Raw genomic sequence first — 16,176 nt, 5'->3', positions numbered from 1 at the left:
GTAATACATCCGCACGATTGGCTCTAGTGGCAAACGAGGGCAAAAACAAGTATATGCTGGCGTCCTGCAGGAAGTCGCGGCGTCTTAAAATTGGATGGGGTCATGGACTTGTTGTTGTTGTAGTAGCATAAACATTCCCCATACTTACATACGGGGAATGCTGCTGGAGTGACAGTCCTCGCCCGGATATAAATCCGGGTCGTTTCGGTAACGTATAACCTACTGTCGTGGAAACGACTTCATATATCTTGGATTAAGTGCGCAATTGAGTAGTAAATCCCTCTCTCGACGAACGAAAAACACACTCCAACAAGAGGCTCATCAGCCCGGTGCTTCTCTATACTCAAACAATCAGATGTAGCCGCTCTTGGAGTTTTCAATAGAAAAGTACTTCCCAAATTTTTTTCATTTCGAATGAACCACTAGCTGTATGAGCTTTACGAATATATTGACATAGTTGATCGAGCTACCCTGCAGCGACTATGGTGCCTGAGTAATGTCACCCGTATGGAAAGAACTGCTCCGGCAGATAGGATGTATGAGACGGCAATTGGCGGTCAACGGTAAAGAGGTGAAAGATTCAAATTGAAAATAGCCTGACTTCTCTTGGCTTAAGAAAATGGAAAAGATGTTCGGAAAACAGGTACAGCTGGCGAGACATTATTCGGCAGGAAGTTGCTCGTTAACGGGTTGTTAAGTCCAATGAAGTAAGTAGATAAAGGCACTTGATCATCTCAAGCCCCGCAATTTCACCGAGGGTCTCTACAAAAGTTATATTATGTCTCTACTAAATGCCCTCTTCTAAGACATTACAGCCTATGGAAGTTATAAAGTATTCTTTAAAGTAAATAATTAAATATGTGCATATTTCGCTTGTTACTTACCCAATAGCTTCGAAACTGCACCCTGCTGCGACAGCATATGCTGAGCGATGTCATAACCGCGTAAGCCGCCGAATCGCGAAAGTTCCAGTAAACGTTGCTGCGACATCAGCGCATTCAGAGTTGTGGGTGAAGGTGAGCCACCGGCTCCGAAAATTGCAGCGCCCGGTATTTGCACAGATGGTGGGAGGCCAACTGAAATTATGCAACAAAGTATCGAGTTTTAGAAATATATTTAATGCAAAATATATAGAACTTAAAAGTTTCGCCAAGTTAACTGTACCTCCAGTGGGCAATTGCGCTCGGTTCTGCTTGCTAATTGAAAATGTGAATATATAATTTTTTTGAAATAATTTCTCAATAGCTCTTGCAGGTACTGCTGTCAACAATTTGTAGCCTCTAAATTTGCAATGCTAATTAAAGGCACAGTAATTTTGCTACGCCAATTTGCGACAAACTTTATGCCTTTTACGGGTACGAGTAACTAATTTTGTTCAACATAACTAACTAAATTAAATAAATAGCGTTAATTTTTTTGTTTCTTTTTAGCATCACAAATATAAAACAAAAACAGAAACCAAAAAACAAAAAACAAAATAACCTATCCAGTACGCTCGTCCCCCCATAAGGGGCGAGCAGTGAACGAAAATGAAACACGAGCCTCCTCCAAGTCACACCGTTCAACCCCTTACCTTTGCCCAAAGCGTATAAAAATAAATTAAGCCATTTATACAGCTGTGCTCTATAAGCAGATCATGACATTTATTACGGTTTAATTGTTTTACTGCACGAGCATTTCTTTCGATTGTATACCTAATTTGTCTTGAATACATATTTTCGTCTGATTAATTCAATTTTATAATTATGATTTACGCCAGCACACATGACTCAAGAAAAACGAATAAGACGACACAATGGGCACGTTTAGCAAATATGTATTTAATTAACAAAGCAAAACATTTTTTAAACAAATACACAACAACAATAATAATTTATGCACCAAAACTTTGAGTAAGTCAAGAAAATTCAACTTTGAAACAAAAATTACGTTTGCAATCGGTAGAAATATGTAAAACCACCACAGCTGTCAGCACCTGAATTATTGACAAACAAATTTTATTGCCCCGCAATCAGGTGGAAATGAGATTACAAAGTTTGTGTGTGTAAAAACCAAACATAAATCAGTCTCACTAAAATTCTTTACTTTTTACAGCATTAAATTATATAATCGCATAGCTCGTTAGAACTTCAGCTACTATTTACTTAGTATTCTCCAACACAATAATTTCATTTGAGAAGCTATAAATGTTGTGCATTTTCTTCTTGATTAACTGCAGGGCTACTTAGACCAGGGGCTCTCAGGCTGAAGCGTCCCGACGCTATTCCGAGAGCGGCACAAGCAAGCACGGGCAGCTCGTCTAAATGTGCAAAGGAAATATCTACGAAGCAATTTTTTTTATTTTTTTATTGTTTTAACTCCATTTATTACATACAAATTGTCTTAAAAAATAACATTCAGTATTATTTATAGTTAAATTTGAAAGAAGTTTAGCTTTGCGTAAGAACATCTAGCCGAGTTTATCACATAATTCTGGTTTTATACGTTTTTACATTTTACATTTTTAAAACTTTGCATTATTTCATTAGGACAATAGAGAAGGCATGGACTCCGTTCCGATTCTCTCCATGCCTCTTAACTCTATGCCATCAGGAATCGTACTAGAAAAGATATACTGTGTGGTGCTGCCTGACACTCAATTGTGGTCAAACTCTGAAAATGAGCCTAGTAAACACTATTATCGCATTTTCACGGATGGCTCCAGGACCGAGCATGGTTTCGCCTCTGGTGTCTACGTAGAATCCAGCGGAACAAAATTACACTTTGCTCTTGGAATGCATGCATCTGTGTTTAGGCGGAGGTGTATGATGTTCAAGAAACAATGAACTTTGTTGTGGAAAATAGATGTAGAGGCAGACCTGTATGTGTCTGCGGCGACAACAAAGCTGCGCTCATGGCCTTAGACAGCCCCCCAACCACTTCAAGGGTAGTTAAGCCCTGGACACGTGGGCATCGCGGATAACGATACCTCTGACACTTTTGCTTGGATAGACTCTGAAGCCAACTTCTTAGGCCCCGTGCCCGTTCTGCCACTCGCTTCTGCAGCCATCAAAGCCACGTTACTTCAAACCACAAGCGCGCTTGGCAAGCTGAGAGAGGCTGCAGATGGACAAAACTGATTTTACCTGTCATGTCCGATCGACTGTCGCAAACCCTTCTGTCATTAAGCAGAGGGAAGTGCAAACGGCTGGTTGGACTGATGACGGGGCACTTTCTATGGGCAAAGCACATGGAAAGGTTGGGCATCTCAGACAGTGTACTCTGCCCAGCCTGTGAAGAGGAGGATGAGACGGCGGACCACTTCCTGTGTGTCTGCCCCGCCTTCGCTCGAATAAGGTTTGAGGTCTTTGGCACTGATGTGTTAAGAAGCGACCATCTTGGCTCCTTGGCACCACAAGATCTACTCAGATTTCTTCGGAGATCGGGTAGATTTAAAGAAAATTAAAAGAGAATCCAAGTGTAGTACAATGGACTCAATTAATGTCTGAGTGCTGCACTTGCTAAGTTGTCCCGACAAAAAAACAAAAAAAAAAAAAACAAAAAGGCAAATAGTAAAAATACTGTTCAAAATCCCTCCTAGCAAAAGCTCCGATTCCTTGGATTTTCCGATCCTTGGAAGAAAATAAAAGGCACTTTATGCAAAGTATTAAAGCACCGTGAAACGATCTCACAATGAGCAAAGTACTGAAGGCACTACCTACTTGCGGCTTTGAGTTCGTCACGTATCTACGTAATATTTAATGCGATAATTTGCCAGTGCAATGGAAAGTATCGGACATATTCCTCTTATAGACCAATAAGTCTGCTTCCTATTTTATTGAAAGTCTTCGAAAAACTTTTACCGAACCGGCTCAACTCTATAATTGCACAAAGAAATTTTATCCCTACGCATCATTTTGGATTCAGGAAACATCCTTCCACCGTCGAGCAGATGAACTTCCCGACTAGAATTACAATGAGGCATGCCGAAGAATCAGTTAGGCAGGCCTTACTGAGGCACGCCTCACTATTACCTTACCAGGCCCACGTTAGGCAAGGCAAAGATTGGCATGCCAGAACAATACCAAATTTGGTTGTGGTCACGAAAATCTGTGGCAGTGTCTCACTTACGCATAAATTGGAATCCTTAACTGATTTGTAGAAGGGCATCCGGAGTATTACCGAAGTTCGGCTTTTCGAACCTGCGCCTAATGAGGCAGATGTGTGGCGATACCTTTCGAGACTTGGGCCTAGTTTGGCTGTCTTATGAGGCGCAAATTTGGAATGTGGTCTGCCTTATTTGCACCTAATCACCGCAAATAACTTTCACGCTCCGCTCAAACTTGCATCTGCACGTGCATCTTAACAACTGCAAGATATCCCAAACGGACTACGCTAAATATAGTAATTAGGCATTCATTTTGATCGGCGTCTGGGAATAAAACTTCGTTCCCTTTATTGAGTACTTGGCCAAATATCAGTGCAATTAAGCAATACCGAAATCAATATGGGCATACGAAGTGCAAATCTGGGGCTCAGCTTCGAAATAAAATTTTGACATCATACATAGATTCCAGTCAAAAATGCTGCGCATGTGTGCCAACGCGCCATAGATTGCCTGCAACGATATATCATAATTTATAGTGATCTCGAAGTACTTTCGGTACATGAAGAAATTGGCAACATCATCATAAGATATAGCAACCCGCTTGGTAACCACTCAAATCCTCGGGTGTCAAACCGAACACACCAGACCAACGTCACACGCATTAAAACTTGTATGCCTACTGATCTGCCACAAAGTTTTAAAACGTAGACTTTAAGTAATGGACTCTGTTGGGAGTTCTTTCACATGTCATCGTTTCACAATTTGAATTAAATGCTATACTGAGTGTTATGTACGACAGATTGAACTTAGTAAATGGAGTTAAAAAATTTGATATAAGCTGAAGATAAGCTGGAAATCTATGTAAATTTGGTAACTTGGGTTCCAGACGATCGAACCACATCAGAATACGAGTATCGGTCGCACTAGTAACATATATGAGTAGATCATTTTGAACACAGTTTTGTAAATGCAAGAGTTGATGACTTTAATAATACAAGGTGGCACAAAATTAATCATCAAATTTTGTTTTGTGATTCAATTTTTTGTTGTGAATAAATGAATAAAGGAAATCTTTATTTTGAGCTTTACACGCTCCGTAGACATCTGTTTGTATACTGCAGCTGCCTAATACACAAGTGTGAACAATATGACTGACGCATGAAGCTATTTGCGAAAGTTATAAATCGTCCAATATGGTGATTAATTTTGCGCCATCTTCTATAAAGATTAAATTCATGAATGTTAATATGCATTTCAAGACCTAAACCAACAGTCATATACTTTTTTCATACCATAATCGCGTATTTCATAAGAAGCTGAACAGTACTTCATGAAACGCACATTTTTTTGCATCTCTTAATATTTTTTGCCTATAATTTTAGTTCCACCAACTAACCATATAATTTATAAGTACATATTTCTGTTTGTAGTAAATACCGTTCTTCGATCGAAAAGTGGTTTCACATTATCGGCAGAATGTTAAATTTTGTGACAGTAGAAAAATTGTTAATAAATAGCAGGAAAATAATCGATGTAAGGCGTCAGCCCTGTTGAACTCCTGGAGCAACATGAATTACGTTGGAAGTACTATTTTCAAAAATAACTCTTTGCATTCTAACCTAGAGATAAGGGGAGGTCTAACGGACTAGAGTAAAGACCAAGTAGTTTGAGTTTATAAAAGAGCTATAAGCGACAGATTCCGTCAATTAATATTTTTGCTTCAAAAGAAAATAAATTTTCTTAGCCAGGCATTCACAAATTGCCCAAAAGGTAGGAAGAATATCTTTGATAAAATAATATCCCTAATTAAAGAATTGCGAAAGGTTGTTTATTTTTTGAAGGGCTTGTACAGTTTTCCCAAAGCGCGCAAGAAGGTATACCAATAATACTGTTATCTATACTCTCTGCTAAAAGTCAGTTCCTACTATGCGCTCTATCTAGTGAGGAAAAACTGCATTCACCTCCCATATTACTTGAGAATTTTGAGCGAGATATGTCAGAAGCAGGCTTAGGTAGAGTGCACTAAATATTTAAAGCAACAGATTAAGCACTGAAAAACTGAAGACTTAGTGATAATGAAACCCTTATTTAACAATAGCTACTACTAAAAAATGTGTGATAGTTCAATTTAGTGGTAGTGCAAAATGCGCAACCTGGCCGAAAGGAATCCGTTATTTCTAAAGTACATAGTAAAGACTCTATTTAAAGTTTTACTCAGATAAAAGGTCGATAGTTGAATGAATTTAAAAATTGGTAAATTATAAAATTATAATCCTTAGGATGGGTCGATTTGTGGGGAGGCAAAAAAAATCGCCCATTGCTCTGTGAAAATCATATTCTAGGGATCAAAATAAGAAACTTGCCGAAGGAACCATACCTCTAAAACGAATTCTGATGTCCCCCAATTTGGATCGAACTTTTTAGTTTCTTTTCTCATCTAAAGGCCAAAAATGGTGATATTTTGAAATGATTGTATGGGGAACCCCCCAGGGGATGTGCCACTGGCATGGGTGGATCGGCCGTCCAAAGTAAGTGGGGGTCGGTCATACATTTGGACTCGATTGGCGCACTCTAAATTCGTCAAAGTGGGATTTTTCGTTCGACCCAAATTGGGGGACATCAGAATTCGTTTTAGAGGTATGGTTCCTTCGGCAAAGTTTCTTATTTTGATCCCTAGAATACGATTTTCACAGAGCAATGAGCGATTTTTAAATCGATCCGCCCTAATAATTAAAATCCTATTTCACTTCGATTTGCAGAAATTCATTTATCGTAAAACTTCAGTAGTAGAAACCAATACGAAAAATCGCCATTGTGATCGCTTTAATTTTCTATTTCATGATGTTTTTTATTTTGTTGGCATTAGTGTAAGTAAAGCATAGTCCTCGAAGAAAATGTAGTGCTGGTAATTTTTGGTGGAAAAAGTTTTAACGAATTACCTCTGAATATCTTTTTTTTTTCTTGCGCCTAATGCTCCATTCTTATGTTCGATAGTGGCTCCCTTTAATTTTTTTAATAATAAATATATAAATCTTCCTTTTTTGTATACAGGGAATAAATGATCATTATGGGTATTTGTGCCTTAAACATAAATCTTGATAAGCTAGAATTTCGAGGCCCAAAAACAGTTGTTGTCGCACAAATTTTGAAGATTTTATGTAAATATTAAAAAATAGGGAATTAAAAATCAGCCTAATTTTCAATTTTCCTAGAGAGCTGTATTCTCGTGTATTAACTTTTTTTCTAGAAAGTATCCTCCGTTTCAGAATTCCTGGGGAGAAGATTTTTCTCTGAAATATTGGTAGCAGGAAATTGGAACTTTGGAAATGCTGATTTCTGCATTTTTGACAGTTTTAAGAGGTGTTAATTATGTGGAAATTTAAATTGTTTCGAATAAAGTCGAAAAAGAGGGAAAAATATATAAAATAATATATATATTTGACTTAAATCGCATTATTATAACCAATTTTATGAACAATTGAAAATTCAATAAAAATACCGCAAGACTTTTTTGACAACCTTATAATTAGCGCGTGCACCGCTTTTGGGTGTTTGGCCGATCTCCTTCTCCCATTTGTGGTGTGCGTCTTGTTGTTGTTCCACAAATGTAGGTCCCACATTTTCAAGCCGAGGCCGAACGGTAGATATTTTTTTATGAGGAGCTTTTTCATGACAGAAATACATTCGGAGGCTTGCCTCCGCTATTAATATAGAAAAAACTTTTTCTTCATTTTGGTCTCTCAACGAGATTCCAACCTACGTTCTCTCTGAATTCCGACTGATAATCACGTACCAACCTAAATAGGTGGCGCAAAATTAATCACCCTATTGAAACATTTATAATTTCTCTAAATTACCGTGTTCGTCAATCATATTTGACACTTGTGGAAAAACAATGGAGCGCTTTAAGATCCATATACAGATTTCCATCACTCAAAATCATTATTATTTTTATTTAGCAAAAACGTTATTCAAAAAAACTTTAGATTATTATTTTTAGGCCAAAAAAACCTGCTGAATTGGAGTGTCAAACACAAGCACAAAAAGATTTAGGAAGGCGTATTCGCAATGCAGCAAACCCAATTGAATGACTATAGCCCTTAAGGGTTGGTTGGTTGGTTGGTTAGAGTGGTGATTCATCCAGAATCCAACTAGCGCTTCCGCACCATTTTGTTGCCACATCGTCGTTACCAACTTGTTTAACAGTTGTTGAGGGCATGACTATATCCAGTCTGTGCGGTTCAGGAACCTTATCAGGTTGTTGGTATCTAAGCCAGGTAGTTGTTCGAGACTCTCGAACAGCGGTTTGCCCAGGGTTAACAGTCTGTCCTTCCATAGGGCAGGCCATTCACAGATGAAGTGGAAGATTGTTACCTTTTTCTCCGATTGTTTGCCCTTAAGGGTACTAAAAACATATTTCATTGAAGTTTCCATTAATGTCTCGTCTTTACAACTTGAGAAGTATAAACAGAGTACTAAAAAAGTTGCTTTAAAATATTTGTTAGAGGAGCTTGAAAAGCAGGTGTAGCCAAATAAAAATCCGTTTAGCGTTTCGCCTATTATAAAACTTAGTTGAGAGGACGTTTCTTTGGCCCAATGCACTCTCAATAAAATTCTAGATAGCTGGTTGGTATTTTTGAAACTCATTTATATCCTTTTGAAACTCATTTATAACTCAAAGTGGATAAATATTTGTAAAGCAGAAGACGGAGAAATTTGTGCTGCGCGCTACATGACTTACGAGGGTCGTTTGAAAAGTCTGTGCAAAGTCAGAGAGATGGCATTACTGGCGCATATCGAGGCTATGTTTAGTTAGTAGAATCTCTCGGAAGAACACACACCAAGTTTCAACCAGATCGGTATATTTATTTGTATTGGGCATTCGTTTGAATCGTGTAAGTCGAGTGATTTTCCTTTTCCGTCACGACAACGCACCAGCTCGTTTCACATCTCCCCTATACTCCAGATTTGGATCACTGACTATTTGTGCCCACATTTGAAGAAATGGCTGGCGAGAAAAAGATTTTATGCAAACCAGGAGGTGATTGCAGAAACGAATGGCTATTTTTCCGACTTGGACAAATCCTATTATGCGGAGGGGCTCAAGAAACTAGAACGAAGTGTATAAACCTAAAAGGAAACTATGACGAAAAATGAAAAATGAGATGAGTCTTAAGTATTTTTTTTTTTTTTTGCGCGGACTTTTCAAACGACCCTCATACTAGCGTAAACGCGAAGAAGTAACAACAGAAAAACGGGCCACCTAAGTTAGTGATAGCGCAGAAGTAGCTATTTTGGTCCCATCCAAAAACATGAGCAGGAAGCACTCTATATAATCAGCTGCAGTCTTCTAAAACTTCAAGTAATTAAAAAAAAATAACAAAAATAATGAAATAAATAAATAAATAATTGTCGTGTGCGCTTCCTGTAGGTGTTTGGCCGTCTTAAAAGACGTCATTGAAATTTTGCACAAACATAACATAAGCAACAGAATCATCTCAGACATTAAAAATCTAAACACTAACAACACAACAAGCATAAGAGTCGGCAAAATAACCATTGGGCTAAGGGAAGGTGATAGCTTAAGCCCTATAAAAGCAAACTAAAAACAGAAATAACAAAATTTGCTATGCGGATGACGCATTTTCATTATCTAATAATACGACCTACAACGACTCCTTTACAGCTTCCAAAAAGCGGCAGACATCGTCCACATTAAAATATCCGCATCAAAACCAAAATCTATAACAATCTCAAGACAGCCGTTGAGGTGCAAGCTTGCAGTGTACGGTACACATATTGAGTAGGTTATGAAATTCAACTACCTGGGTGCCAAAATAACATCCCATACAGAGCTGAGCTCTGAAACCATCGCAAGAAACCATATGCCGCAATAAACACCTCATCACCAAAGGAAAAGTTAGAATATACATACGAAACATGCATGTGGTATTGGGACGATAGTGGATATGAAAACTGAACTGCGAACTTAAATACACACGCTACTCGCCATAGTAGAATTCACCCGCTGGGATTTGATATGCAATGAGGATATACGACAAATATGCGGCGCATAAGATGTTATCTATTGGAGCAGAAAGAGGTGGAGTGAATGGAACTATCATGTGCAAAAGATGGGCGATCAACGTATAGCAAAAATTGTTATGGTAGAAAAGCACTGGAAGACAAGCCAGTCGGCCCCCCAATGGCGAGAGTTTTGGACCTCAAGCTCAACCGAGACATGACTTTTTGATATGCTCTAAGTTTCCTATTTTGAATTTATATTTTGGTTTTTCTCTTTTTGATTTAAAAAATGTAGTAAAACGGGATATTATTCTAAAATAAAGACGAAGAAGAAGAAGAAGAAAATATATTATTGTACTAAAATTATTATTCTCCATTATTGCCCATTTTTTTAATAGGAGATGATAAAAATCATAAAACTCTTTCGGAAAAAAAAGTCAATATTATTGCTAAAACATCAATGTCCTTATTACAAATATCATTTATAAATACAGGGTCCGACACTCGAAGTGTAACCAATTAAGGGATACCTGTAAAATATCGAAAAAAAATTGTGTTTTTTTCATAAAATGTTAATATAATCCTTAAAGAACATGTCAAAAAATTTTTAGAACGTAAATTTAAGTATTTCTTATAACATCGGCCTTTGAAATTTAACCACCCTTTATTATAGATCGTCAACCGTGATGACTCTATTCATTGCGTTCGAGCGCTGGGAGAGGAATTTTCATGTATTCAAACTTTAGACGCGTTTTTCTCAAAACTATATTTTTCGAATTGACGTACACGATAACTCGAAAAGTTATTGAACGATCTAAAATTTTGCACACATCTTTTCTATGATATTCCTTTCTATGTGAATTTATAAGCTTTTGAAAATTTTTCGAAAAAATAATTTTTTCGAAGCAAAAATAGTAGGAAAATTCGCCCCAATATTCATTTTTTTAAGCATTTTATTCCGCGAATTTTATTTTAATTTTTTCATTTTGGTTTAATTCATATAAAAATCATGTTATTAATAAACAAAAGTCGGAGTCAGCTTGAAACTGTAGGTCCCTCCATTTGTGGAACAACATCAACACGCACACCACAAATAGGAGGAGGAGCTCGGCCAAGCACCTAACAGAAGTGTACGTGCCAATTATTTTTTTTTTTTTAATAAACAAAAATTTTTTTTGTCTTCAGGTCATTCAGGCCGATTGAGAAGCCCCGCTGCGACCTTCCTGGAAGAATTGAGTGTACATCCACCATTTTAAATGATTAAAAAAAAAACAATTTATATTATTGTAATGTATACTATAAATAAACTGTATGCTAATTTTGAAAAAAAAAAAATATATATAGACTTCTTCATTTTAAATAATTTTAATGAAAATCAAGGAAAATATGGCCGTTTACAGCTATCTGTCCCCATAAAAAGGCCATAAATTTAGTTTAGCTTTTATTCAATTCAAAGTAAAAAATGTGTGAAAATAATACCAAATTAAGAATCAATTTACTTTTGCTCAATATGATCACTTTTTGCCTTGACTATGGCCTTGAAATGGTCCAGAAACGACAACTTGCGGACAATGGCTTTTTTCAGTGCCTCGAATCTGCTGAACCTTTTACTTCAGACGTTGCTTTCAAAAATGGTCCAAAGAAAATAGTCCATCGGATTCACGTCTGGTGAATTTGAGAGTCATTGTGTGGACCTTATGAAGTTCGGAACGTTGTTTTTAGCCATTCTTGGTTCACTCGAACTTGTGAGACGGTGCGGAGTACTGTTGAAACGTCCACGGTCTGTCACCGAAATGTTTGTCTGCCCACGACTTCAAGAAACCTCCGGAATACTTTCCCGATAATAGTTCACATTTACTTTGACACCAATCTCGATGAAAACGATTGGAGAGCGCACATCTGCGGTTACAGCGGCCCAAGCCATTATATGTGGCGGGTGATGCGCCCTGGTGGCCAATCGATTCTCGTATGAACGAGCGGTCAAATAAACCCTATCGTTTTGGAAGTTTACCAATTGCTCAATTTGAAAAAATTTTCTCGTCAGAAAACACAATGTTCGGAAATTGCTCGCTTTCGTACAAACGAAGCAACTCCTGCGCTCTCTCAATTCTGACTTGTTGCTGCTTTGGTGTGAGATCATGCGCCTTTTGCATCTTGTAAGGCTTGGCTTTGAGATAATTTTTCAGTATGTGGCGGATGCTGCGGTCAGATATTTTCAGTTCTTTCGCCATTTGATTGGCGCTTCGTCGGGGATTTCGCAACTTGATTGCTTCTTCACTTTTAGAACCATTTCACGTGACGTTGCAGTCTTTTGGTGACCACCTTCATGACGTTCATGACGCTGATACCAGTATCATTGTAAAGAGTAATGGTGCGATAAACAAAAACGCTATTTACTTTAGGGTGCTCAAGCTAACGAACTATCGCTGGCTGTGATTTTTTAGCCAAATATTTCGTTTGAAATCCATTACTGATTTCCTTTTTTCGCGTTCACTCTCTGCAAAATGCCCCCGCGCGCTTGTAAACAATACTCTGGACTGTCATTTAGCCAACGCCTCAGCTGCGCGTGCGGTATAAATTAGTTACACTTCGATTTCCGGACCCTGTACAAAGAATATAAGGTCCAATCTGCATGGCAGATGATGTCAACTTTCCCCCCAAAACTGAATTGTCCTTCTTCGAACTTCGTTTGGGATTTTTTTCTTCATTATTTTATTCAGTATAGGAGCCAACATAGCCAACAAACGCAGACGGTTTGGTTGGAGAGGCTATACACGACATAGTTACGCACCAACCCAGGTTAGTAAGATTATAACGAAACACAGGTATGTCTCTTATGTACAAATTAAACACAGCGAGAAAATGTCCCACGCGATCATGATCCCAATAACGAAAGTAGTGAAAGTTTCCTTTTTTTGGCTATCCAGTTTAAGCCCAGCTGACGTTTTTTTATGATGTTATTTTCCACTATTCACGGCATACTTTCCTTTTTATATTGAAATAAACATCCGATCATTTATATTAAAAATATCATTATAACACAGAATAACAAAATATTTTTCCATGTTGAGCAAAGCTCAATCAAATTTGTGCAAAATGCAATTAAATTTGTGGAAAAGGCGGAAAAAGAGGAGGAAAACGAAAACAACTTCCATACAAGACGATTGAAGAATTGCAATCTGCTCCAAAGGAAATCGCATGGAGTCAGCCCTACAAATTAAAAAAGAGGTGAACTGACATTGGAGAGTGGATTAGCAGCGCCCACCAGACGAAAAAGCCACTCCCCACACCAAAATATACACCTGGCAGCGAAAATCAGCCAGCCTGTGCTTCCTAAAATGTTCTATCGATTTGTGGATATAACCTTTCAAAAAAGATCCTCGAATAGAACAAAAAAAGGCCAGGCCCAGGTGCCCAACCGAAGGTTTTCAAAAATGTATTCAAGGGAGGGCTAAACATGAAAGCTCAAAGGGAATGTTTTGGGGATGTTTCTCATTTTACGACTGCGCAGACCCCTCACACAAAAGGCCAAGGCATTGGACACCAATATTTATGTGGATATAATGCAGAATCACATATTGCCGTATTGTCGAGAGGAAATGCCAATAAAAGGGGTCTACCAGCAGGATAATGAACCTAAACACAAGAGTCGAAAGACCAAGGATTGATATCGCGCAATTAAAATTGAGGTTATGTAATGTCCAGCTCAGTCCAGCGACCTCAATCCTATAGAAAATCAGTGGGTGGACTTAAAGGAAGTTGCACATAATGCCAAATCGAGTAACAATCAATAACTTGGGGGAAATGGTTAAAGATGCGTGGCCGAAGACTCCGAAGCAGCGATGTGAGCAATTGGCCGACTTAATGTGCCGCCATTGCGCTGCCGTAATAAACAATTGGGAAATTCAAATAAATATTAGTTACTTTGTATCCGCAAATTTTGTCAATGCAGTTTTTTCTTTAGTTTTTTCATAAACTTCGTTATTTACATGGCCCCTACTATTTTAATGTTAACACTGAATTTCTATCTTTTGTTACAAAATGTTTTGTTTTTCGTTATCGAATTGATTTCGATATCGAATGTGTTTATATTTATAAAAACTTTCTAATCACATCATAGAATAAACATTTCTTGAAAACATCTAATATTTTTTGGTACTGCTATTTTCGTGCTCGCAACTGTATATGTCGTTTACGATAATGTAATATTTCAAAATATTAATCAAAACTTTCTAGTCGCATCAAAGATTAAACTTTTTTTGAAAAAATCGACAATTTTTCTGGTACTGCTATTCTCGTGCGCGCAACTGTATGTGTCGTTAATGATAAAGTAAGGTGTATTCAAGCTGCTGATGAGAAAACAGACATGAAGTCGCCGAAACTCGAATTAAATATTTCTAGTAGATAATAAAGGCATGGAAGTAATTCCGTCGGAAATCAGCCGTATGGTTCACGAATTTTAAATAGTTGGTATTAATAATATTTGAATGCATACTATAAATTCACAAAAATTGTACAGTTAGCATAAACTCATTTTCGCAGTAATTCAGTGCAGGTACTTTTTTCCTTATTTTCTTATTATTTTCTGAAACTTACTATTGCACGGTGGCGGTATGGTGGGTGCACCACCTGTACCCGCTAAGGCTGGTATTCTTGGTGGTTCCATTTTCCAGTGCGCTGGTATGCTCGTATTTGCGGCGGCTAATTGTCCAAACTTATGATTAATACCCGGTTCAATCAACATGACCAAGCGAGCAATGCAGCAATGAAAAAAATGTTTGGTGTGTGGGTATGTAAAATATTTTGAAAGAAATTTTGTCCAATATTGCACCGAGCAATACGCTGACGTTGTTCGTCAAAAATTCGAATGTAGAATTTTGTAAATGTACTAATTATGCACATCAGTATGCAAGTATGTGAATGCAGTAGCAATTATTGGAGCCGGTAGCGCGTCTACACACACGCACGCACGTACACCGTTACACTGCAATACATATGCACGAGTGCAATTAAGCGAAAGCAGGAAGCGTGCGCTAAATTTAAAATTTTTGTGATCATTTGCGATTTGCTATCTGCTTTTTGCCCTTATTTGCAATTTCTTCAAGCACTTGACTTTAAGTTTTAGCAACTTTCTTTTTTATTTTTATTTATTTATTTTAATTCTTTTTTTTAATATATTAAAAATTTGCACAGCTGCCCACGCTTTTTAGAAAGCTTTTGTAGAAAATCACTTTTTTCTCTTGCTTTTTGCTCAGTTATTTTGTATGCACGTACTTTATTTCTCTAATTTGTTTGTGTCTTTTCATTCTTGTTTTTGTTTTTATTATTATTGTTAACTTTGATTTCACATGACACGTCTGCACTCAGAGCAACCTTAAATCATTTTGATATAACGACACGATCCACACACGAAAGCCGAACTCGGCGCACTGAATTCCAAAATTCCGCATCAACCAGTTGTGGCGGCTCAGCGTTGCTCCAATGGACTCAACCTGCTCGGCGCCACCGCCAGCCGTCTTAGCGCTCTATCAACCCCTCAACTTGTTAACCTGTTCGAGCCAATTTGTTTCGTTGGTTGAGTGAGTGCTTTTGTATGCTCACGCGCTCAAATGGCCAACAACAAAACCCACTACTGTCTACACGCCAGCACAGTCACTTATTGTTCTTATTAAGCCCGCCTTTTGTTATTGATGTTACCATCACCACCACCACCACCACCACCATCGCCTACATTTCGCCACCGGTTTTTCGACCTGAATGCACAAGAATAATGGCGGCCTGCGTCAAGCGGACACACACAATGGGTGTAAAAGAGATAGCAACTGGTGGGGCGAGAAGAACTGGAATTATCGTATGTTGTTTCTTTTTCACTAATGGTATGAAGTAGGCAACAAACGACTAGCCAGCCATCTCTTGCCTCTGCCTCTCTGTTTCGAACACTTCTTTTTTCTTTCTACTTCATCTGCCGCACTTTCCAATGACTTGACTGTGGCCGCACTTGCTTACCTAAATCACATTCCGTGCATTAATTGCCGCCCGGGTACTGGTGGTTGAATGCTTGAATG

The 16,176-nt window shown here is 38.0% G+C and overlaps 1 protein-coding gene across 1 annotated transcript in view; it reads right to left on the bottom strand.

The window, feature by feature from the left end:
• Window positions 1-15,066, bottom strand: part of LOC129241044 (box A-binding factor-like) — a 30,020-nt gene extending 14,954 nt beyond the window's left edge. Inside the window, exons 1-2 of the mRNA XM_054877178.1 lie at window positions 14,708-15,066; window positions 885-1,076 (exon numbers count right to left, since the gene is read on the bottom strand). Coding sequence (XP_054733153.1) covers window positions 885-1,076; window positions 14,708-14,855 — 340 coding nt within the window. The 5' untranslated portion in view covers window positions 14,856-15,066. The remainder of the gene's footprint in view (window positions 1-884; window positions 1,077-14,707) is intronic.
• Between the last annotated feature and the right edge of the window lie 1,110 nt (window positions 15,067-16,176).

Source organism: Anastrepha obliqua, chromosome 3, assembly GCF_027943255.1.
Source record: "Anastrepha obliqua isolate idAnaObli1 chromosome 3, idAnaObli1_1.0, whole genome shotgun sequence".
In the NCBI taxonomy this organism is placed as follows: domain Eukaryota; kingdom Metazoa; phylum Arthropoda; class Insecta; order Diptera; family Tephritidae; genus Anastrepha; species Anastrepha obliqua.
Note: the sequence above shows the minus strand (reverse complement) of the source record. Positions and strands in the feature narration are given on the sequence as shown.